The sequence below is a fragment of the Prorops nasuta genome, unplaced genomic scaffold, assembly GCF_024137725.1.
Source record: "Prorops nasuta isolate Cenicafe-Biocafe unplaced genomic scaffold, Cenicafe_Pnas_1.2 PNAS00002, whole genome shotgun sequence".
Lineage (NCBI taxonomy): Eukaryota > Metazoa > Arthropoda > Insecta > Hymenoptera > Bethylidae > Prorops > Prorops nasuta.
Window position 1 is genome coordinate 3986746 of NW_027116799.1, and position 24677 is coordinate 4011422.

Here is a 24677-nt window from a genome sequence, read left to right on the forward strand (position 1 = left end):
AATTCTCTTTATTCTCATTCTATTATTATTTTTATCTATCATAATAAATTAGAACGTTATTCCATCATTCTTACATTTACTTAATTTATCTTCATTTAAGAATTACGCGATCTCCTACAAATTAAAAAAGAATTATCTTAAAGAAAGATTTGAAGTGCCTCATAATTTATCAATTTCCTTATTTATAGTACTTACACATTTGAATTTTGTATATAACTTTTAGAAATAAATTATTACTTCCTTTTTTTTCTCAATAGGTCTGTATTTTTAATGTAATGCATATATTACACGCATAATTGCATTCACGTTAACATTGATTATACTGTAAAAGATGCGAACGTAATTAAAAACATATCAACTTTGGTAGATTTCTCATTTTCTTAAATATTTACGCTCCTCTTAAATTTCTGTTATACCTTCAGCGCAAAACGTTATATATTCGAGCAGTAAACTATTTTGTTTTATTGTTACTAATTTTTGGTTATCTCTTTCCTCTCCCCACTTTTAATACTTTTGATAAAATATTAAATAATCGCTTTGATCGTGGTGCTATTGTGTTTCACTATATTATTTAAATATTAATACGTTCCACGCGCATATAGCTGTAAAACATGTTTGATATCACTTTATACATACATATGTATAATAATTTACTTATTAATTCATAGGGCCACGCTATTCGCTCTCAACGTTGCGAATAATTGTTCATGTGTGTTTTTACATTATCAGCACGCAATTAGTTGATGATTGCATAAAAACTTGATTTTTCCTTTGAAAATTGACACAATGTTCATACAGAAAATGCATACTGATGAGTTAATCAAGAAAACATATAGCTCATGATTAAGCGCGTGTTTACTACTTTTGCTTGCTCGCTCATTCCATTTAGTTTAAGAAATGAGTCTGATTAATCATAGTCAAGAAATATTTAACTAATAACATAATTGACTCATTCTTTTCACTTACTTTTTTTTCTTTTTCATTAAAATCACTTGTAAGCTTTTATAGCGAACAATGTAAGTTTACAACAACAGTCTTTTTCTAAATATTATTTAAAACATCAAAGTTTTCCAATCTGTCGATTTATATACACTGTACGCATATAAATTGTGCTAATATTAATATTAGAGCTTATCATTTTAAAGCCTCCCTGCGACGTAAAGTGTGTTTGTTACACAAAGAAAAAGATATACCTTTCGATATTTTTATGGTATAGTATAAAAATATGTTTGCTAAACAAACACACGATTGCATATACGGACAACCTGCCGCATACACTTAAGGAATATACAGAGTATTTATGAGATGAGAATGGGGGGAATACGGTATACGTGAGAGAGTTAGAGCGATTATTAAAAATGTTTAAAATTAATAAAACTATAACAATTACTCCGCTGTATACTATAATTAAAACAAAAATTATTAAATTATATATGAGATTTGTACAACATTCGCACAATGATCAATGGAAAAAAAATTACATGTGCATCACAAAAAACTCTATAAGCACAGAATAATTTTTAAGAGAACAGCTCGTCCCTCTCTCTCATATTGAAAGATGATATTTAGAAATCAGAGGAAATAAATAAGATTGAGCTACGGAAGAAATATAAGAAAACGAAGAACAAATATATAATGCTTAAAGGATCACTGGATGATGAAGATCCTTAAGAGTACAACCATCTGTAAACTTACGATTAACACTGGAACTATCGTACAACGATTTTAGCGTAATATCTATAACAAACTCTTTCTTTTAAATAATATGCGGGGACCGCCTGTTCAATCTTGTATTAAGCGTAGGCCGGTCTAAGCCGTTCTTCCAATACACATACATATATACTATATATTTAAAGAAATAATCACTTCCTTTCCAAGCTCGGAATAAAGAGCAAAATATCCTGAAAGAGACATTACTCTTTTTGACTAGATTTAATGCAAATACGATATATATGTATATGTACTTTTAGTGTTACACGAGTTGATCGAATAACAGACTTACGATAGATAGATAGATAGAAAGGTAAACAGATAGAATGATCAGATAAGTATAGATTTCGGGTACAGGTGCGTAATGTATCTCAACGAAGCCTTGGATGCGTTAATCTGCCTTTGTGTTCGCACGCTCTATATACTACATTTATGTTTCAGCTTTATACATCCATACTATAATCTTATTCCTTTCAGATAAGATTTCTTGAAAGACAACAAATATGAAGATGATATCGCGATTTTTGGTTTAAATACAACAGTGTGCACACGCGTACTTTTGTATTTCTGGTCAATAATTATTGCTATGCACAAGCAAAAGCTGCTAAGTCGTAGACGAAAATGTAATTGTTGATACGGCCTATCTAACGATCGTTATCGCGCGCGAATAATAGTATATCAGTAATCTAGGAAATCTCATCATTATACATTTAAAGCTCATTCATTCAATGAAGTTAGTTCTTATTAAATCGTAAGTCTAAATACCATTTTCTCGCCATTTACCGACTTATAGATTATACAGTATAATTATATTTTAATTCGACTGCAACCTTAATCTTGTTCGGTTTTTGCTCGAGCATTGATTCAATTAGTTACATAGCTAAACACAATTTTTCAAGCGAACAAGCCTAAACTCGGATTTTTACGCATTGTACAGATTAAAAGATTATGATTTATGACTCCATCGTCTCCATTCCCTACCTTCCTCTCACTCCATCATTAGCACTTGTTCTGTTATTCTTTCATTTTACTATAATATTTATATAATTGTTTGTGTACATTTATTTATAGCACATTTAACAAGAGGCTTTTCAGAAATATGACAACAATGGTTTTTACACCAAACGATGGATAATAACAATTAGTGTAAAAGCATGTAGACGCATAATTTCTCTTGCTTTTCATTTATTTTCTTATTCTTAACTTAGTATATACTTTAGGTAATTTATCCCTCCAGTCCATCAATCAAGCACTCGTAAAAACTCACCACTCTATATTTTATCCTATTTGCTTTCTTTTTCCTAACATATATTATTCATTAAAGCTCTAATTTTACGTAGAAGCTTTGATTAATTTATTAAGTACACCAATTGATTTCTGTAATACTTATGAAGAAGAGGAAGAAAGAAATACGGTACTTCGGTGAAGGAAGTTCTGGAAAGTGTTCATTATTTCAGGCCCTCGTTTACCCACCTCCTCTTCCTCTTCATTCTAGAGCTGTTCAATTAAATTAACAATTACGAGGATTTGATAAACGGTCAAGCGTACAAAGCTTTCAATCTTTAACTATTATCAATTTCATGATATTCGCTGCTATTAGGCTGCATACTGTAGAATAAGTAGTAAATACGACTTTTCGCATACAAATACAGACACAATATGTATGTATCAATTTAATTTATATTTTGTACGTACGCAAACCTATCTGTATCTACATATATTATAAGCGTAAACCACCAGTGGTCGCCGCAAACATTTCTTCATATTAGGTCTGTTTTTCGCTATAACGCTGCACTAGTGCAGTAAATTGAAATGAGAAAACATATAATACTTGTTTTATTTTAACTAATTGTACCAATTCAGTAGTGTAGCGAAAAAGAACAAACCTTTAGTCTTAACGTTAGTTTTGAGTGAGAGATAGCCTGATCGCTTGATTAGACCGTATCCTGCTCGGTCAGCATCGAACATAACACAGCTATAAATGGATTACCTAACGGATATAGCCATCTAGAACTTCTTCCCCTCTTTATTTTTCATCTTACTTAATTGCTGTTTAATTATTTTTGCTCTTCTCCATTCACATTAAACTCCACAGATGCCTGAAATACTTTCGACAAAGACCTTGACCCGCTCCAGAATGATTTATTACACATATTGCTTCAAATACTTTACTATTCATAATGGTTAGTAAAAAAAACACGCAATTTAACTTTTGAAGAATTCAGTCTTGAATAGCCAAAAATTCTGCGCTAGTTTAAATGATCTTATTACAAAATGGTCGTAATATGTTGATTAGCCAAACGACTAGTCTTGGAATGGAGAAGAGAGATCTCGCGTAAGAAGCGTGTCAGGCCTTCATCGCCAAATAATACACATATCTTTTTATAGCGTTGTGAGCATAAGAATGTCATGTGATTCGGTTCTCTTATAATTCTTATTCTTCTCATTTTGTTTGATTTGTTTTTTACCTTTTAGTTTTATTTTAAGAAATTACACCATAAGGGTGATTCAGGTTTAGATATCTTCTTACTGGTTCCAGACTAGATATTACGAGCTTAAAAAACGAAATAAATTGAAGCGTGGAAGTTGTGCTGCGGGCGTAAGTATATTCCACAGTCTCCTTTTCTTTCATTTCTTAATATTGTATAATTATATGCTGTTGATCGTTTCTTAAGCTCCGCATCTTAATGCTCTTTCAAAGTAACTGAAAAGAGAGTAACGATCGACCAGCGAACACCCTTTTCTTTATATTCCATTAAGATATACATATATCGACTTGCTTTCTCTTAACTTTTTTGTACTATATCCCTCACGTTTTACTGACTTTTGTGCTAATATCAGGTAAGAAGCTTCAACAGTATGAAGCAATTCTCTTTTAGCGATTCAATAATGTTTTCATGACCCTTAAAAGATCAGGATAAAATGAACGCTTAGTTAACAATAGTAATTATAGTGAATAATGAGTAATGATTAATGAATAATAATAGTAATAATGATATCAATCTTATGAGTTTGATGAATCTCGGTAAAGAATAGATTTCTCGCATGGTGTGAAAATTGGACATTTTTCGAGAACCTCGATTTTGGCTTCTTTACTTGTTTGATTTTTAAGAGATTTTCTCGAAGAGAACTTCGATTCTTCGCAACCTTAGAGTTTTATCTATAGCAGCATGTTGGACGATAAAATAGATAGAATAGGGCCCTGAGGCCTAAAAGAGCCTTATCGATTATCGGTTATATATATATTGGCACGCTCGCTGCATTTTTAAGCGAGTAACACTGTTCATACATGCTCCCTCCGACACTTTCCATAATTTTAGCTCGATGCGCAAGATTATCCATTGATCTCTTATTGCGCTCCGAACCTGGCAGGATTGAAATCTTTATTGACAAATGAAAAATCTTGAAACTCATCCTGGTTAATGTAATTTACTATGTCTGGATTTTCAGGTGTCAATACAGGATCTTCCTTAGTAAATTCTGCATCGAAATTAGTAGCATCCTTTTGGCTTTTCTATAAATGTGAAGAAAAAAAAAGAATTAATAATACGTACTACTGTTATACTAACGGTTACTACGTATATACAAGGTGTACCACTTAAAACGAGTCAGACCATGGATTTAAAATTCTAATAATCTTCGTAAATATAGAAAATATAACTTTTTTAAACATACCAAATATTTAAGTGTAAATCGAAGGATACTTCAAAAAGCTCTTAAACAATAAAATTAATATCTTTTATGGGGTTACGAATATAGAATTTTGCATTTACGATCTGGATCATCTTAAGTGGTATACCCTACATACATATCATATATGTATAATATATAAAGTTTGAAAGCTTACAATTCTCGGCTTAGCCGGTGGTTTTAATTTACGCGCTTCAAGAGCCTCCCAATCCATTTGCTGAAAAAATGGGTGGACTTTTATAGCGCTTTCTCCACCATTGGCAACAACACAGCCTAATCTCTTAGCAGGATTTTTCGTCATGAATCCCTTTAAAATGGAAACTGCATCTTTGGAAATCCATACTGGATATAGAACATCGTCACGGAGGATGGAATCGAATAAATCATCTTCATTATCGGCTTCGAAAGGTGGTTGGCCGGCCATCATTTCGTACATCAATACGCCAAGAGCCCACCAATCGACGCTAGCTCCATATTCCAATTCTTGCAGAATTTCCGGAGCTATATAATCGGGTGTGCCACAAAATGTTGTGGTTGTAGTTTTACCTTCTACGATGCCTTCCTTGCACATTCCAAAATCAGCTAATTTACAATGCCCCTCTTGGTCGAGTAAAATGTTATCCAGTTTCAGATCACGATATATAACATCGTGTTTGTGTAAAAATTGTAGAGCGAGTGTCACCTCCGCGGCATAGAAACGTGCTCGTGCCTCATCAAATTTTCGTGCTCTTTGGATATGATACATCAAGTCACCTAGTAGTGAAATAAGAAATGAGAATAAATAAATGGTGATTTGATGACCATTTGATGATTTAATGAGTTCTTTTGTAAAACCAACTTACCTCCATTTACATATTCCATTACGAAAAAGAGACGGTCGCTTGTCTGGAAACAACTATGTATAGCTGTAAGAAAAGGATGCTTAGCCGCCAGAGTCAATATGCGTTTCTCCGTCATTGTACAATCAACATCGTCGTCTTGAATAATAACGTCTTTTCTTAAAATTTTCACTGCGTATACCTCGTCAGGATTACTTTTTCTTTCGACAAGCATGACCTTTCCAAAACTACCTTTACCAAGAACTTTGATGAAATTGAAATCTTCCAGACCGAATTTTTGTACACGATTTTCGCTAGTAGGCACTGTATTTTCACCGAATATTTCTCTTGATCTTTCTGTGGTAGTCGTCATAGACGTCGTTGTTGTTGTCAACATCGACATTCGATCACCTGGCTGCGATACGTTATCGTTTGTAGCTGCTGCTTGACCACCTTGTGCATGCTCTTGTTGTTCAGCCGTCTTTCTATATATTATTCGCGCTGGTTTATTTTGCTTATCTGGTGAAATGTTCATCGTACTAAGAATCTCAGCCATTTCCTTTGTGTTGATCCCGCAATTGTTCGCTACATTTTTCTGACACCGTTTGTGAACGTTTATGTTACAGGCTGGAATAGTGTTATTGAAAGAATTTTAGTATTAAAATATTTATCGATTTAAGCAGAGCTACTTTAAGTCAAATAAAAGAATAATGCATTGTTACCTTCACATTGCAACCCCTGCCTAAAAAGTCCATAGAGCAAAGAGCCGCAATGATCGCAAAACGTGAAGCGTTTATAGTTATGAACAACAAATCGATGTGGCATATCAATATTAAATCTAGGGCTCTCTGTATCATGAGTTGACTGCAATACAGTATCCTTACCCTATATCATTTGGGTAGGCAAACAGTAGACAAAATAAGAAATTAGAATTAATGTGGACTAAAGAGAAAAAATAATTTTAAAATCTTTGATAATTTTACCTCATCTCTCATTCCTGGACATTTTGTTATAACTAGTCTGTGACATCTTTTGTGAACTACACAAGTACAAACTGAAACAACAGTAACACACAGTCTTTTATTATTGTCACTCTTCGAATCTCACAATAACACTGATTATAGCACAACCAAAGCTGGTTGCATGCTTGTTAGATGCACCCATGTTATATGTAAATTTTGTTTAAAAGCAGAAATCAAATGATATATATATACGTTCCAAATAATATCTTGCCATGGAAACTGCGGCTGCAAGCCCAAATTTTAAGAACATCTGGAAGATTGAAATCATAGAAAATAAAGTGCTTGAAGCAATTGTAAAAATAATTTGTAATGAAAATTTTAGTACAGTGTGCAGCCAACATAATATAAATCATTGTGTTAAATAGTATAAGATAAAGTGTTTTGATTAACAGCTTAGAAAAAATAAAATAGGAAAAGATATGATAAGTAGGGAAAAACTAATGAACAAAAACTTGTGTCGATATTAATTCAGGCCAGCTCTGCTTACAAGAATGTGCTAAACCAAATACATTATTGACCACTGCAAATGCAAATATTGTTATTGCAAAAAAATGATGAAGCATGTGCACATCCAAAAAATTGAGCAAGCAAATACCAAATTATATTTGGTTAATATTGTGATGTGTCTTTCTCACCTTGACACTGATAGCCCTGCTTTCCCAAGCCCCTGAAATACAACAGACAAAACACGTCACATCATCATTTCATCTACCCTTTATAAAACACATTGTGTATAATTCCTACAAGCCAAAAACCACTCTTAATTTAATCAAAATAGGCTCTAAGAAAGAACAGTTGGAAAATATCAGCCAAAGAGCACCACTACAGGTCAGTTAATTAGAAATACAGAGTATAGTTTAGAAGAAAGGTTGGTCCGAATAGATATTTTGATTAATTCATACCCTATGCTTCACCCATTCACAGAAAAAAGGATAACTCTGGTTATACAAAAATTGATGAAAAGTTAAAGCGTGCTACCTAAATGCCCTTTAGGTAATAAAAAGAGTCCAAATCCAAGCCTCTTATGTAAGTATTAGCATATAATGTGACTTGATAACAATTAAAAATCAATCCTAGTATGTATGTTAATCAATAATTTATCAATTGATTTAGAAATAGAAGTGCATTTTAACAGTTGATGGATTTTGTTACAAATACTAAAAAATCTTGAAATAAAATAAAATATTTTTTATTAGAATGCAGGAGAAAGGTTTTTATTAATTGATAGATGATCCCGCCTTAATATTAGTTAGTATTTATCACCAATGAGCAATAGACAATAAACTTGTTAATGTTACTAAAAAAAGAATACATACCATATAAATTCACGGCAGTGGGAACAAAAAGTTGGCTGTCGTAGAAAGGTAGCCATAAACTTGTGACCATTTACTTGATGAACTCTGCGACGCATAGCACCTCTTCTTCTATTGAAGCCCTGTCTCTCTTTGAACTCTCGACGAGGCTCCTTGCTAGACGACATACTACCTGTATCTTTATTACTGATAATAGGATCACCATCGTCTGTGTTATCACAAAATGATTGTTGATCTAAAAAAATTCATTTGTAGAAATACAGATTACCTTTTTTCAAGCAAGAGAAAAAAGTCTGCTCAGAATACCTTGATCATTCCATCTAAGATGTATTTTAACACGTAATTTTCCCTGTGGTTCCAAATCAACCTAAGATAAAAAAATGGAGTTGATAAAATGAAGGAAGAACAATCTCAACAGTAATATAAGTATGAAGACTAATGTAGCACAAACCCAAAAGTCGGTAGTTTTGTCATTTCTACTGGCAAGCTCTTCAAATGGGATACTGCAGTTTGCAACGAAATAATCCGGTGGTAAGGCCGCGTCGTGAAAAACGGTAAGACCAAGCATAACAGCGTCTTGAACATCATGAATAAAAGTTTCATTCCATACTGGATCGGAAGTTTTTGGTTTTGTAGTGGTGCGATTAAGATGATTTTCATCAACGTCCAGCTGGACGTAGGGATCAAGTATGGGCTCATCTTGCCAAAATTTGCGCTGTTTATCCGTAGCTTTTAGGCCAGCGGCTTCACATATCTCAATTTTTATCGTACCCGTAAACATTTTCTTTTCTTGATAGTATAGATCACTGTCTCTTTCTCTCACTCCGTATCCCTACTTCCCTCTCTCTCTCACTCTCTCTCCCTTTCTTTCTCTCACTCTTCTTCTTCTTCTCTCCCTCTCTATATATATATATAAATTACTAAAATACTGCACAATGTTGTCGATGACGACGATGATGACGAAGAAAATGACAATGTATGTATGTTCGTTTTTTAATCAACTTGAACGTTCAACACAGGTCAACAAGAAGAGGCAGCAGACCAGACAGAAGGACTGGATGACTGACTGGACCGTCTGGACGGACCTGGGTCCTCTGGGCTCTGGGTCCTGAACTGAAGGACAGTCGACTGAAGGTAACTTGGTAAGCGAAACTAGCGAAGGATGAGGGAGAAGGAGAAAGAGGAAAAGAGGGATGAAACTGATGAAAGAGGTAAAAGTAACAATACAATATCAATAGGCCAATTGAGCAACAGTAGTAATATAATAGTAATATCATTGAAAAAGGTAGCAGCAATTGCAGTAGGAGTAGTAAGCAAAGGATGAGAAATTTACAATTTTTATAAAATATTACCAGAATATTACCAGAATATTACTGTTATTCCGATTATTGACATGCAGAGTCACTTTTAAAATTCTTTTTAACACTCAAGTGTGATTCTAGCTTGTTTGACTTCGAGGAGGAGCACGCCAGAAGCTATTATACACTGTTATACACTAGCAACAAAAGTTAGTGATAGCTCTGGTAATAGTACTGTATCAACTGGGGTATATTGGGTGTACTAATACTAAACACATGCTATTCTATATCTATTGTGTGGTAGTAGCAGCTTAATAAGGTACTAGTTGGTAATAGTAGGATCGTGGGATAGTATATGATAGTAACAGATAACAACAGATAATAGTAAGTATAGTAATAGTATACATATGTATTACGCTATACAGAGTGAAACGAACGAACAATCTGACAATTACTGATTACTAGCTGTTGCGCGCGCGTTCTTCTCCCACCAGTTCTCGTTCTCCACTGTTACGGGCTTTACTGTACAGGCTGGTAGCCTGGTACAGTTCAGCTAGCTGTACAGAATACAGGATGCACACAAATTCTCAAATTTTGCATTTCAATTAAATAAAAGTATCAATACGAAGAGAATCGTTATTGAAATAAATAAACCATTTAACAATACCACGTAAAAACTGGATCAATATAACAGCTTCTAAAACGTATAGGCATGAAGTATATGTGATAGCTATAGTAGATGCTTGGTAGTGTTTGTCACAACTATATTTATAAAAGATGTAGTGTGCTGCTCGCTAAAAACAGAAGGGAGTAAAAATGAGTTGCGCACAGCAGTTTCTGGGCTCTAAGCGCTAACCCTTGAGCCAAAAGCTTCTTCGGTCCCTAACGCTGATGATCAAACGATTATGCGGTGAACCGAATTACCATCCCTGTCCAGTCACCGACCTATTTCTATAAATTAATAATCTTATTTCTACTGATTCAGTGCGATTCTTTTACTTTCCCTTTTCAAATAAGAAATCAATATATTCTACAAAAAATCTTATATTCCTTCGAATTTTATTGTCTTTAAAATTATCAATTATTTTTTTTATTTATAAATATAATTGAAATGATAGGATTTTTTCCTAACATAATACGCATACGCACATATTGTATAGATATTTATAAATACACACTCACAATATAAATAGAGCCAAACCATGATCCATGCGTTCTAGTATAAGAGCAAAGAAAATTTAGGTTTACGCTATACATTTATACAAAATAAGGGAAGAAAAAAATGTGGACCCAATGTGCATTTTAATCGTTCTCTAAATTCGTATCGCGACTTTTTACGAAATTTTCATTATCTCGTACTGGGGAGATGGCTTGATTTCCATCATCTTTCTGTTCCAATCCAATTATATAGATAGGCTGTTGATTGTAGGCAAGGAACCGCTGATCTCCATGAATTGTTTTTATCGAATCCCTCAAATTTACCTGCGAATGAATTGCAAATTATAATGGAATATTGAGAAAATAGCGAGAATAGAGCGAGATATAGCACATACATGATGGATAGAAACCTTTTTACGATAGAGCATGAGAATAATTAAAAGACTGCTGATGATAAAAGCACTGCAGACAGCTAGAACAAGTGTCGCGCTTTGATAAATGGGATTTTCAACGTTTGTGAGGATCTCCCTTTGTTCCAAAGCAATTATTCGATTTTTTAACTGATCCTCTGAACTAGGCTTGTGAGCGAAATGCGACATGGTAGCATCAGCGACGGATCCTAAGATCACTAGTCTTTGCAGTCTCACCAGCTCTTCCAAATGAAAAGCTACGTCAATTTTATTCGGGCCGATTAGTTGAAAATTGATGATGTACGAATCATGCTTAGGTTTTACATCAATCCCATCTTTCAATTTGGCACCAAGTCTCCATAAAAGTTCTTCCATTTGCCTGACGAATAAATTGTTACTTTCAGAGGAAATGAACAATCCAGGAAACCTTAGTGTTACATCAACTGTCTCTATTGGCGTTGGAACTGCAATAAATGAAAGGAGAATTATTTATAAACGAATAAATAGTTGTGTGTGGTATTATTGGTATAAAATACTGTCTATGAGAATATGAAATATACGAGGCGAAAGTAAATGTATCGATTATTGATGGTGCTATTAATATATGTATATACTATACTGTGCAACCAAACAACTTGCTAAACTTCAGTACTTACGGCAGATTCTAGTGCCTTTCTGAAAAGGTTCCGAGCCTAAGAGTTGATTGCCAGCTTCGTCGACGCACCAGCAAGTGTTAGCAGCGCATTGCGTCGGTTCGAATCTGCCATGGCGATCGCAACTCGTCATAATATGGCCTTTATCTTTCATAGAGCGACACCTGCTGCTACTGTTACCATCGATAAAAATTGCCGAAGCATTATTAACCGTTTCAGCTTTCACCTTAGAAATCCTCGATTGATGACGGACTTCCAGACTTTGCGCCAAACTTATCCTATTACTGTCCCCTCGTCTGGCTTGGCGAAAATTGCACTTGGCTTCGGAGCCTCTTGTAAGTGATCCTGCAGAACATTAATCGTAAGAAAAGGAAAGATTCCTAAAAGTATTATAAAACTGATAATGAAGGAATCCAAAGATACCTTTGAGAGGTTGGCCCCTTCTGTTGACACACCAACAAACCCCAACGTGTTCGAGACACTGAACAGGTTGCCAGCTGCCAGTTTCCGGATTGCACCGTGGTAGAAAAATGGGCTGACCCAATCTTTGGGACGTTTTCAGATTCTTCTCACGTAGTCTCTCGCATTGAGACAAAACTGGGCATACAGCATCGCAATGATCTTTACTAGTAAAGTCATTATGCAAGTGAACAGCACATGGGCTTTTCTCTCTGCATTGATTTCGTTCTGGATCAAAGTACCAAGTAGTATTGTAAGCCCGTTGACTGCCGTCAGTATTGTTGCAGGTTAATACAGGTAGTTCGAAGCAGACATCCCTTGGCTTCGGACAGCAAACAGCGTATTCGTCCAGTGGCGAGAGCTCGCATTTGTGAGTGGAGGGGCAGCGATTACCACCACCACGAGGTCCACAATTCACAGACAGTAGAGGTGATCCATTGGGGCAAGGATTTTCCTTCTTAGGCAGACATACCGGTATAGGAGGACAAGGCGGTGCACTGCAAGACACCTCGACCATCCTACAGCTCTCTCTCTCTCCTCTGCACTGGACATTTTTGCAAGGATCACGACAACTACAAATTGGGCAGCCAGTATCTGAATCCAACTCGAATCCATACTCGCACTCGAGCTTACAATGATCCTTGATGCTTGGACAAAATTCTGGAGTTCTGCATCGTTGTTGTTGCTGCTGAAGATGAGGATGGTGACGTGATCCTGCTGTTAGAGCTACTGTTTGGATCATCCGGGTACCAGCTGCCTCCTTCCCTTCTTGGTCGACACACCAACAGATTCCTTGATGACATTGAATCGGCTCGAAACTACCATCCTCTCTGCACTTCGGTATGTAGATCCTTCTAGCAGGCTCGCCAGACTCCCTGGCAGCATGCTCGGTTAAAGCTCGAGAGTGTTGACAAGCTGTAGCCATCATCGGAGCGACGCATTGTGTACCACATCCAGTTGAGCAGCACTTTTCACTCGGCGAGCATTCCTCGTCAGTGCTACATCTCAACTCGCAGCTGGACGAGCTTGGCACCAGGTACGGACATTGACCTGGTCTCTTGGTAGATATACAGGCTGGTATTTTTGGACAATATTCACCCATGACGCAGTTCACTTGGATCATGCTACAAGTTTTGTCTTTGGAACATTTGGAAGCCTCGCATGGATCGTAACAGCGGCAGAGCTCGCATCCATTATCGTCCAGCTCATAACCGTATGGACAACTGAGATTGCAAGATGCAGATATCCAAAGTTTGCAACCAGCTGCTTTGGATAATAAATCGTTGCATTCTTCTGCAGTGCTTATGTTTCTCTTCAGAATGACGCCTCTCTCGTTCATACATTGACACTCGCCATTCTCCTTACAGTGAAAAGCCTTAAAACTCCCGTCTTCCTCGCAATCAGGCTTATCTACTGCCAGCAATGGTGTCCCTCCTTTTCTACGCTCGTTGAAATCGCGTAAATATTCGCACACTGCAATACAAAAATGCTTTATGAGTCAAGAAATACAGTCGTATCGACGCCCAATACATGTATATATATATTGTCGAGGCTCTATATAGCTTCACTTATACAGCAAGTTGGCCGCCTTAATCTCAAAAATTTTTCAAGCAATTTTATCTGTACGATTTATAATATATCGTGAATTGATCACTGTTTTATATCAAAATATTTTTAAAAACTTTAAAATGAAAATATGAATATTATTATGTATATACTGGCATTCTCGTTAAAAATTAAATTTTTAGCGCACTTAAAAAAATGGTAGTATTTTGTGTGAAACCAAATAAGCTTCAGCTTTTTTGTGGAGAAATAACAGGAATTTCTGCCCCGATGTCGTTGAAGTACATTTTTTAAGAAATTATTGAATTTTTCGAAGACAGGCAGTTAGATATGTCTTTTTCTGAAAAGGCGTATAGCATTTTTTCTGAAGAATTATAAATAATTTCTCATCAAATACTAGCGTTTTATGGGATGTTGCTAAAAATTTAATTTTTAGTAACCCCTCTAATGTATGTATATATGTATTCGTTACCTACCGTAATATCTGTTTTTTTTTTCGCTGTACTATTGCGCTAGTGCAATAAGTAAGAATGAGAAAATATGTTTGTTTTATTTCAACTAATTGCACTAGTTCAGTAATATAACGAAAAAGAACAAATCCAAAGTATACTACACTTACCAGTGCGATTCGACATTGACCTCTGATGGTAATTCGTGTCATTGCTACGTTTTCCTCTGCAGATTGGTCTGCTTGAACATAAAAGATTCGTGCATTGGTCGTCTCGCTCAACAACGCACTCTTCATTCGGAGAACAGAGGAATCTGTAAAAAGCAAAGAGTTAAAAAAATGCATTTTTCCTGGTTCCTTCCATCACGGCCTTTCTTACCCCTCGCATGGATTATCACATTCACAGGTTGGACAACCAGATATCGGATCAGCTTTAAAACCGTATTGACAGAGTTGAGCGCACTGCTCGGCTCTGGCCGTGCAAGATGTCGCCAATGATCTACCGTTCGAAATAGCCTCACTGCATTTCACCTTATTGGAAGGTCCCATGGATCCTGATAATTTTCGGCCATTTTTATCAACGCACCAACATACCAAACCGTTTCTCGAGCATTGTTTGGCCTCGTATGCTCCATCTAAAATAAATTACCATTAATCGATACAAATTATCCATAAAAACACCAGTAAAAGTACAAAAAAAAAAACTGCAGAAAATAACAAGCTACCAATTGTGCATTGTGGCACGTAGCCTCGACCTTCTCGCTCGGAAATTGTCAAGAGCTGGGCGAGATCTCGATCACGTTGACATATACCGAGATCCCTAGGGATTGTACAAACAGCAGGGCAATTTGTAGTCCTCTTGCAGCACTTTTGAGGCGACGGGCATTCAAGATCATGCTGGCAGGTAGTAAACAGGGTAACGTTACCAGTACCAAGATAACAAGTCTGATCATCTGTTAATTCCGTTGAATCCGGACATGCACCAGATCTTTGAAGATTACCAGCACTTGGGCAGCACACACCGTATTCTTGATTCGGTTCTACTTGACAAGCGTACATGGGTGGACAGGTGGGTTTGCCTGCAGAGTTACCACAGAGGAATGGTCTTGGAGAATCAGTAATCTGCAACGGTACACCGCCATTCGGACAAATATTTTGCAATGACTTTGCCTTGCGACAAGTAGGGACTGGTGGGCATGGTGGACGAGCGCAATTCACTTCTTTCAATTGGCAAGATTGACTCGGGCCTGGGCAAACGACCCCTCTGCAAGGATCTCGACACTCGCACTTTGGACAGCCTGTTTTTGCCTCAATCTGTTAATAAAAGAAGAATAGAGTTAGATTTAAAATGAGTGTGCATTTACTATAAAAACGCTGTATTAAATGAAGCAATCAACAAGTGGTGCAAGAAACCTCGAAACCAAGAGGACAGAGCATTCGACAGGTGTGCGCTGGACAAGGCCTCGGATGATCGCAATCTACTTTGTCACGACTGGAGACTCTGGTCCCAGGACGTTCCGCACCTAAGTAATCGACGCACCAGCAGTTTTTCCCGCTCTGGTCGCACTGTACAGGCTCAAATTCACCGGTCAATTTGTCGCACTTTGGACGATAAGTAGTATGAGTAAGCACCGTCAATAACTCGCAGGCGGTGAGTTCGCCATTTACGCAACGTAATCCGCAAGCTGTTTTGCAGCATCGTTCCTTGCCATTTCCACCTTGACATTCAGAGTCATTCTTGCAATAAGCCGCTCGAGCTGGACAGATTTGTTGCTCCTCGAGTGATGGACATCTGCTAATTAATTTTCTTGTGCTACCAATCACGACCCTCACCGACTCTGAAAAACACCATTTTCATGAGAAATTTGCTCGTGTACAATTTCAGTTAAAAAATACCAACGAGAGATAACGGGTTTTCTTTTCTCTCATCCTACATCCTACTGCCATACTTATAGCATGAGTATGTGTTCACACTTTTAATATTATACATATAGCACACCAACATATGTTTACTTCAATTTATGAATGTGGTGGTAGTCTATCGAGGATGGCGAGAGGAAAGAAGAAAAAACTGTTATGGTTTTTTTAGGCTAGTGTCTTACCTGCATCAATGGGCGTCGATAGAGAGATCACCCAGATTGATAGCCAAGTAACAGCAACGACCAAGGCAACAGTACCACCGTTGCACATGCATTTCCGATACATCCTCGGTGCATGTATCCTCCTCAGCTCCTTCTATGACTCGACTGACACCAGATCCTGTTGGTCCAAAAATTAAAACACTCGATAAAAACGACGAAGAACAAAGCACTGATTTCAAATTAACACAAGCTTCTATCTCGACTGTTCGATACTTGACTCTCTCCTTCCGGGTCAACTTACTCTTATCTGGGTCGCCAAATATATTATAACACTATGTATAGTGTATAAAAAAAGTCGTAGACTTTTTTTAAAATCCGTGGAAAATATACACTATTTTCAAATATCTATGCTATTCTTTATGGTGTAAATAAGTTGTTTCTGATGTGCATGTCGTTTCGTTAAGAAAGCTTACCCCACACTAGTTTAACGTGGTTTAACGTATGCGCCAACGATACTTTCTATTAAAGTATATTAACAACTCCCCCTCCCCCCCTTCTCTCTATCCCTCTCTTCAAGACTGCTTGACCATTTTAATAAGTTGAAATAACCATATTATACTAATTAATATTTCGATTTTCAAACTACACGCTTGCTTATTTACTTGTTTGCTTTATACTCTTTGCTAGCTGTTACTAATGCCTGTTGCTTTGCTATACTGTTCGGCCGCTCTGCCCGCATACCGTCACCGTGTACCATACCATACCATCACTGCTATACCACACACCACCAGTCCACTCACCATAGTCACCATACCACAGCACTTCACCAGTCTGTCTCGGTAGTCAGTAGTCCACTTACCTTTGCCAGTTTGCCAGTTTGCCCTTGCCTCGCGTTCAATGACCCCCTTTTTCCTTTCCTTCTTATTTCCTTCTTTAAGCTTTAAATTCACCGTGCAAAGCATTATACTGTGTGTTTACAGTACATTTTAATTCTTTAGGTCATTCCCCTATTTTGTTGTTTATTTTTACTTTACACGCTTAAAACTATTAAAGTTTATAAGATAATAAAAATTAAATACCGCTGCATTATGTCAGTGTACTGTTGACGTCAGTCGCGAGTAAGAAGAAAGACCCAATGACCGACATTCCCCATTTCATTTCTCGACTCAGCTTTTCATCGTTCCTGTAGGTGTGACTGTCGGAAGCGTGGTCACAAGCATACTCACACTGGTATATATTTCTTCCTCAAACTTTGCTCTTTTTCTCTCTGCAACGGTCGCTATGAGGGCTATACCTTCCTTTAGTCATTGTATCGCTCTAACAACAAAGAGTCAATTTAAGTCAGCTATATTTATTTCGACTTTTAGTCAAGCGTTCTATTGGAGCACTTATACGAGCTTATACCATTTTCTACCCTTATTTTTATCATTGAAAAGTAAGAAATCAAATACTCAATGAATTTTCTCAAGGACACATTTCAGGGATGATGATTATTCAGTCCATATATACTTTATAATTATATACCTGCGTTATTTTATATTCGTTATTAAGTACTGTAGATAACATAAGTAAACTTTGAAGTAGTGACCCAACTTAACTAAAATTTTGAAAAAATATAATTATTTAATTTCTTATTAAGATTGTGGTATACACAAAATTATTTGAATAGTAAAAGAAAATAATCACTTTCATTAAGCTGTCGCATAAGTATATAGACAACAATAATGATGTGCAACTATTCTATTATAGAATCCCTATAGCCTTTACATACGTATATAATAATTAATGTATTTTGAAAGAATTAACATTTTTTTAAAGCCTTTAAAACATACCTACATTAAACAAAAATAATTTCTTCTATCCCTATTCTATTAATTTTTATTTCGTCCGACAGGCGGCAGCATCGATGATTGAGATCATGATATAGCGTAGCATAATTCAAAATGGCGGAGTTGGCAACGTTGTTTAGTAGAAACATGGTTTCCGTTTTAAATTCGGTCGATACCAATCATGAGGACATGGTTCATGATGCTGTTATGGATTATTATGGTTTGAGGTTAGCCACTTGTTCAAGTGATAACTCAATTAAAATTTTTGATTTAAAGAATGGTACGGATAATTTAATAGCCGATTTAAAAGGACATATAGGTCCAGTATGGCAAGTCGCATGGGCACACCCCAAATTTGGTAATATTTTAGCATCATGTAGCTATGATAGGTATGCAGTAAACAGATGGATCTATATTTTGTTCTTTTTCTTGATACTTGACACCAACTTGTTTTCACATTTTTCATTAGAAAAGTCATTATCTGGAAAGAGCTTGGAGAGTGGACAAAAATTTATGAACATACTAATCACGACTCTTCTGTAAATTCTGTCTCTTGGGCATCCCATGAATTTGGTCTCATCTTAGCTTGTGGAAGCTCCGATGGCTCAATCTCAATTCTCACCAATAATGGGGATACGTGGGATATACAAAAGATAACTAATGCTCACACTATTGGTTGCAACACAGTCAGTTGGTGTCCTGCTATTGAAACTGGCTTAGATAGTAACAATACACAGCAAAGAAATATTTTGGTAAAACGATTAGCCAGTGGAGGCTGTGATAATTTAGTTAAAATATGGAAGGAAGAGGGAGATAGATGGATAGAAGAAGAGAAATTAGAAGCTCATAGTGATTGGGTATGATTAATAAATAATTACAATTTTCTTGATATTAGATGTATCATATTTATCCATGCTACAGGTAAGAGATGTTGCCTGGGCACCAGCCGTTGGACCTTCTAGAGCCACCTTGGCTTCCTGTTCTCAAGACCGCCGAGTCATTGTGTGGACGTCCAATGATTACTCTAGCTGGACACCGAATGTTCTTAACATCTTTGACGATGTAATATGGAATGTAAGTTGGTCATTGACGGGTGGTATATTGGCGGTAAGCGGAGGTGATAACAAAGTCACGCTTTGGCGTGAAAATTCTGAAGGCCAATGGACATGTATTTCCGATTTGAATAAAGGACAAGGCAATACAAATAACATGGATCAACGTGTTCTATGATGATAAACAGTCATGAATTAAAAAGAGTTTGTATAATTTTCTAGGTTCTAAAATAATAATAAATATTACTATTCCTTTTATAAAGAATGTCATTAATTTCTTACGTTTTATAATACAACAAAATAGATTACTCTTGAGTGTACAAAGATGCTGCGAAAACGATATCACGTTTTATAGCTTTTGAAGCTTCTTCCATTTTTTGTCTTAAGACCGGATCACCTATGACAATAGCTGCGTTCTTAACATCGCGCAAGGTTTCATCCAGTTGTTGTATGCATCTTACAATTATTCCTTCTTGCACATCAATTAGTTCCATTATTTCTGCAAAAGGTTTTCCTTTTGCCCACTCATATACTACTCTTACCAAGCCAAAGTTTAATGGTTGTAAGGTTTGTAGAAAATACGTTCGCTCTAATTCTTGAAGATTTTCATGAATTTCAGTGATTACTTCACACCTCTAAAAGAATAAAATAAAATAAAAGAGACAGACAGACAGACAGACAGAGAGAGAGAAGCGGAAATGGTAAAACCAACGAAGAACGTGAAAAAAAATCATGTAATAAAGTGCAGCATGTAGATTTAATATACTTGCATCTTTCAGATCTTTCTTTAAATCTTCAAGTGGATTATTATCAGTTCGTTGTTGAAAAATAATTCCTGATAATAAAGCAGCTATTTCTGCTGGCTGTAGGCGGGTTAGTACATCTTTTAAAATTAATTCTGTTATGATTAGCTCATTTGTTCCCATCTGCAAAGCGACTTTGCCTTTCAAAGCAACTGCAATTATTTAAAAATATAATGTTAATATATACTAGGTTTCCCTCCCTATCCTCCTAACATTTTTGACAATACTTGCCTCTCTCATCTACTTCGATGTAGCCAAGCTTCTTTAATAAGGTAACCATATTTTGATAATCTGGATAAAGTGCTAATCCTTCATCACTAAGTTGAACCTGAAGTCCGTTTCTTCGGCTCTCAAGTTCTTTGTAGTTAAAAACAATAAAAAACTGTTCTTCAATATCTGAAATTTCCATGTTGATAAGAGAATCAATTTTCTCTTTCAACTGATTTAAATGTTTTATTTCGACGCTACTTGAATGTATATCTTCAGAATTTCTAAAATACAAAAAAATTACGGCTCATTGTTCATAAGCGATGCTTCGCACTTTAATCTTTTGTAAATACCTAAGTCGTTTTTTCGTATCGATTGAGGTAGGACTTATGTCAATGAATGATAAGATTTCAGGATTGGACGAAACCTCGAGGGATAATGCTAGCAGCATTTGAATAGCCGATTGACAAGTTGCTCCTGGTGGGTCATTTCTGCAGAAGTTATTAAAAGATGACATACAGATGCATTATTAAAAGTATAAGGATGCAAAACAAAGGAAAGATATTACAGAATACCGGTCTTACTTAAATCGTGCTATTTGCCTCTTTTCCCAGTCTTTGATAATGAGGTTACAGTCGGTTTGTATAATTTGCTCGGTAATCTTCAAAATATGCTGCGGAGATAGCGTTAGAACCTCGTGGGACGATTTTTCATTAGGTAGATATATATCTTTCTTTGTTAAACCAATCATATCGTACCACAATTCATTTTTCACAGATTTCGATGGATTTTCTAAATCTGAATCAGAATTCTTGATTGGTGGTGTATCGGCACTACTTAAGACCAACACACTGTATTGACTTGAACAATTAGTACTTTTCGACACTTTTAACAATAAACCCAATTTTTTATGATGCTTTCCACATGACACTAATAACACCCTTCCTTCGCTCATACTTTTTATCGCTTTTTTCGAACTAAGTATACTTGGCATGACTTTTTCAAGTTGCCGCAAATAATCCACAGCCAAATTATAAAACTCAGATAATCTTTTTTGCTGCGCTGTGAACTCAGGAAACGTAGACAAATTGTTTGTAATACTTTCAATTTCCGATTTAACCAAATGTTCTCTTTTAAATTTATCAATTTCTCTGAATGATTTGCGAAGCATTGACTCAACCGAAACAGATTCGTTAACCCTTCTAAGATTGAGAACCATTCGATATGTGACTTTAAATTTGGATTGTAAAGTTTGTGGCTCACCGCACATCATTTTTTTTAACGTTTCTATTTTAGGGACTGTGTCATCTTTACACTTGATTATAACCGTTCCAGTCTTGTCGTGGCCCCGTCGCCCAGCGCGACCTGCCATTTGTATGTATTCCGTCGGGTGCAGATCTCGAAACTCATTACCATCGTATTTGATTATCGAATCAAAAACGACTGTGCGTGCAGGCATATTAACACCCATAGCGAATGTTTCCGTTGCAAATAGTAGCTAATGACAATACAATTGACCGTTAAACAATAATCATCTGCAAATCTCTTTTTATTACCTTAACTGCCCCACTTTGGAACAGCATCTCTACAACTTCCTTCAGTATAGGCAATATCCCGCTGTGATGTACACCAATACCTTTTTTCAAAAACATTTCCATGGTTTTAACTTGTGGCAAAGTTCGATCTGTTCCTTTAAGAGTCTTGATATTTTTCTCAAAAAATTTTGCAATCATCGATTTCTCATCAGCAGTTGTTAAATCAATGTTGCAGTTATTTATCAGCATATTGGCATTTAAGTCGCAGCGTTTTCGCGATAAAGTGAAGACTACAACGGGCATCATATCCTGTAATTCTACATACAGTAAAGTAATATCAATTTACTCGCGATGAAAAGAATTATTTAAAAACATACGTTGGTATTAAGGTGGTTAACCAGTGACCTCCATAACTTTCTATTGGCATTTAGTAATGCATTTTTTTTCGGGCCACCTGTATTACCACTATATTTTGCTGCTTTCAATCTTTTTTCCTCTTCCTTCTTTGCGTTCTCTTTCGAGCGTTGCGTTGCTTGATACCAACTGTCAATTTTTCAATATTTTATTATTCAGTTTATATAATACCAGAATTAAAACATACCATATACATTTAATCAATAGTGGTAATAATTAGCTTATAAGGAACATTGTTTACCCTCCAACCAGGAATTCTTGTTGATTGTTCAAGATTAAGAATTTCTCACCACCATTATCTTTCTTACTCCCAGGATCATTTACATACAAATAGTGCTGCAATGGAACTGGTCTTTTTGGAGTACTTATTACGAAAGTCTTCCTTTTTTTAATAGAGCCTACCCAATTTGCAAATTTTATTGGGTTTGGTACAGTAGCAGAGAGCATTACAATAGTGACGGTTTGTGGTAGAAGAATCAATATCTCTTCCCATACATGGCCGCGCTGAAATGAGAGATAAATGGATAAATAAATGATTATATTCTTAATAAAAATCAATCTTTCGCCTGTATCTTCGGACGAAACCAGCACTCACATCTTCATTGTTTATATAATGAACTTCATCAAAAATAACAAACTCTAAATCTCTTAAAACATCGGATGCACAGTATAGCATCGATTGTAAAATTTCTGTAGTCATAATTAAGCATGCTGCAGTTTGATTAATTTGTAGGTCCCCAGTTAGGAGGCCAACGCTTTCAAATTTCTTTCTAAAATCTCTATATTTTTGATTGGACAGTGCTTTTATTGGTGATGTGTAAATTACCCTAAAGAAACATAAATTTAACAATATTTAGAAAACTTCATTAAAATAGTGAAACAATACCTAGTCATGTGTTTTTGACTGAGAGCGATTGCATATTCGGCTACCGTGGTTTTTCCGGCCGAAGTATGTGCAGCAACGAAAACATTGCAATTTTCCTCCAGTTTAATTATAGCTTGTTTCTGAAAAATATCTAATTCATAGTCAAATTTAAGTGCTGGATCAGGTATTTTCTGCTCAAAATCAGGCACTGGGTCAGAAACATTTAACTGTTCTGCCCATTCAGCCGATATAACAGGATTATGATTGGAAATATTTAAAATAAAGTTAGAATCCTCTTCTGGTATTGAAATTTTTGATAATATCTCATCGTCTTCTATGACTGAAGACGTTATGTTTTTGCTACTTTCCTCAGAACTTTTGGTTGATGCATCTTGCATTATAGATAATCCCAGCCTGCTTTCCTCTTCATTTATGATTGCCATTAAATTTACTTTGTTCACTTGACTATGGTTACTATTATTACTATCAGATACAGTTAGATTTGGTATTGATGCTGTTTTATTCTTTGGAGTACAATTATCACTCTGAAATTCTATGCCACAACTAAAGCCTTTAGCCAATGTTCTTAAGTTTGTTTCAAAGTCAATGTTTTCAAGATTAGCCTTATTTAACACAGGTGGCTCATCAAATCCTCCAGGCCAGAATGGAATATTGCTTGTATTACCTACAATTTCAGTCAAGATAATTCAATATTTTAGTAAAGTGAAATAAATAGTTTTTTGATCATTTTTATTCATACCCCTCACTCCTTCATCAAGTGGTGCTGGTGCTCGATTCATTGACATAGAATTTTTGGCAGTTTCCCCTACTCCTTTGAGAAGGACTTCTTTCAACTCACCAATTTGGCCAGTTATAGGATCTCTGTCAAATTTTAATGTAGTGCTACATGGGGCTAGATCAAAACTTAACAAACCTGGAATATTTAATTGTCTTGGCCAATAAACTTGACATCTGTCTATTTGATGAATTGGTAATCGTTCAGGGCATTCTAAATACTGTCTTAGATCATTTTCAATCGTTGGTAAGATGGGTGGCTTTGTAAGAACAAACTGAGCACATGAATCGTCCTAAAATTTATAACGCAATTAATATCACGGAATAGTTCCTATAAATTTTTCTGAAAATTATAATGTTTACCTCCTCTACAGTAGTAACTTTTTTTAAGTCCATGATTATTCAGAAATAACATTCATCCACTATTATACTGTACTACGTTAAAAATAACAACAATTAAATTTTGCCGAAATAGTCTAACATTTGACGAATTATTATATGGAATTTTTGTTAAGATCTGTTATTAGTATTACAAGCATCGTCAAAATGCATCA

General features: G+C 35.8%; 4 protein-coding genes across 7 annotated transcripts; 1 reads left to right on the forward strand and 3 right to left on the reverse strand.

Moving 5' to 3' along the window:
* Positions 1–15: 15 nt before the first annotated feature.
* Positions 16–10046, reverse strand: Pkc98E (Protein kinase C). 3 transcript variants are annotated; one of them, XM_066740410.1, is made up of 10 exons: positions 9917–10046; positions 9005–9666; positions 8860–8920; positions 8557–8788; positions 7876–7907; positions 7202–7272; positions 6941–7103; positions 6243–6845; positions 5558–6153; positions 16–5224 (listed from the first exon to the last, which is right to left on the reverse strand). In XM_066740410.1, exons 2-10 carry the CDS (start codon positions 9332–9334, stop codon positions 5060–5062), a joined length of 2253 nt encoding a protein of 750 aa, XP_066596507.1. In that variant the 5' UTR covers positions 9335–9666; positions 9917–10046; the 3' UTR covers positions 16–5059. The 3 variants fall into 3 exon arrangements, with proteins under 3 accessions (XP_066596507.1, XP_066596512.1, XP_066596502.1); XM_066740415.1 differs by having other exon boundaries at positions 9906–9935; XM_066740405.1 differs by having other exon boundaries at positions 9005–10040.
* Positions 10047–11057: 1011 nt separating this feature from the next.
* On the reverse strand, positions 11058–16089 carry LOC136781505 (thyroglobulin). Of its 2 annotated transcripts, none has more exons than XM_066740400.1 (8): positions 15956–16089; positions 15268–15856; positions 14922–15177; positions 14714–14856; positions 12496–14004; positions 12076–12417; positions 11420–11883; positions 11058–11333 (listed from the first exon to the last, which is right to left on the reverse strand). In XM_066740400.1, the coding sequence occupies exons 1-8, from the start codon at positions 15977–15979 to the stop codon at positions 11154–11156; spliced, it is 3507 nt and encodes a 1168-aa protein (XP_066596497.1). In that variant the 5' UTR covers positions 15980–16089; the 3' UTR covers positions 11058–11153. The 2 variants fall into 2 exon arrangements, with proteins under 2 accessions (XP_066596497.1, XP_066596492.1); XM_066740395.1 differs by having other exon boundaries at positions 11405–11883.
* Positions 16090–18562: 2473 nt separating this feature from the next.
* On the forward strand, positions 18563–19682 carry Sec13 (secretory 13). Its single transcript, XM_066741663.1, has 3 exons — positions 18563–18841; positions 18922–19309; positions 19374–19682. The coding sequence occupies exons 1-3, from the start codon at positions 18567–18569 to the stop codon at positions 19680–19682; spliced, it is 972 nt and encodes a 323-aa protein (XP_066597760.1). The 5' UTR covers positions 18563–18566.
* On the reverse strand, positions 19588–24676 carry tst (twister). Its single transcript, XM_066741607.1, has 13 exons — positions 24487–24676; positions 24089–24416; positions 23350–24013; positions 23059–23290; positions 22705–22967; positions 22427–22592; positions 22071–22358; positions 21099–22012; positions 20868–21005; positions 20539–20798; positions 20275–20459; positions 19814–20139; positions 19588–19729 (listed from the first exon to the last, which is right to left on the reverse strand). The coding sequence occupies exons 1-13, from the start codon at positions 24517–24519 to the stop codon at positions 19723–19725; spliced, it is 3804 nt and encodes a 1267-aa protein (XP_066597704.1). The 5' UTR covers positions 24520–24676; the 3' UTR covers positions 19588–19722.
* Position 24677: the final 1 nt, after the last annotated feature.

Bases quoted from the DNA above. Each gene is read 5' to 3' on its own strand.
- LOC136781505 (XM_066740395.1), bottom strand. From the start codon at position 15,979: ATGCTCTGTCCTCTTGGTTTCGAG. The intron at 15,178-15,267 runs GTAGCTTGTTAT...AATTTATTTTAG, and splicing joins CGTGCCACAATGCACAATTG to ATGGAGCATACGAGGCCAAA. The intron at 14,857-14,921 runs GTAAGAAAGGCC...TGCTTTTTACAG, and splicing joins TGTGATAATCCATGCGAGGG to ATTCCTCTGTTCTCCGAATG.
- Pkc98E (XM_066740410.1), bottom strand. From the start codon at position 9,334: ATGTTTACGGGTACGATAAAAATTGAGATATGTGAAGCCGCTGGCCTA. The intron at 8,921-9,004 runs GTTTGTGCTACA...TTTTTATCTTAG, and splicing joins ACAAAACTACCGACTTTTGG to GTTGATTTGGAACCACAGGG. The intron at 5,225-5,557 runs GTAAGCTTTCAA...TCACATTTATAG, and splicing joins CACCGGCTAAGCCGAGAATT to AAAAGCCAAAAGGATGCTAC.
- tst (XM_066741607.1), bottom strand. From the start codon at position 24,519: ATGGACTTAAAAAAAGTTACTACTGTAGAGGAG. The intron at 22,968-23,058 runs GTGAGTGCTGGT...CTCTCATTTCAG, and splicing joins ATTATATAAACAATGAAGAT to CGCGGCCATGTATGGGAAGA. The intron at 20,799-20,867 runs GTATTTACAAAA...TTTGTATTTTAG, and splicing joins GATACGAAAAAACGACTTAG to AAATTCTGAAGATATACATT.
- Sec13 (XM_066741663.1), top strand. From the start codon at position 18,567: ATGGCGGAGTTGGCAACGTTGTTTAGTAGAAACATGGTTTCCGTTTTA. The intron at 18,842-18,921 runs GTATGCAGTAAA...ATTTTTCATTAG, and splicing joins GCATCATGTAGCTATGATAG to AAAAGTCATTATCTGGAAAG. The intron at 19,310-19,373 runs GTATGATTAATA...TCCATGCTACAG, and splicing joins TAGAAGCTCATAGTGATTGG to GTAAGAGATGTTGCCTGGGC.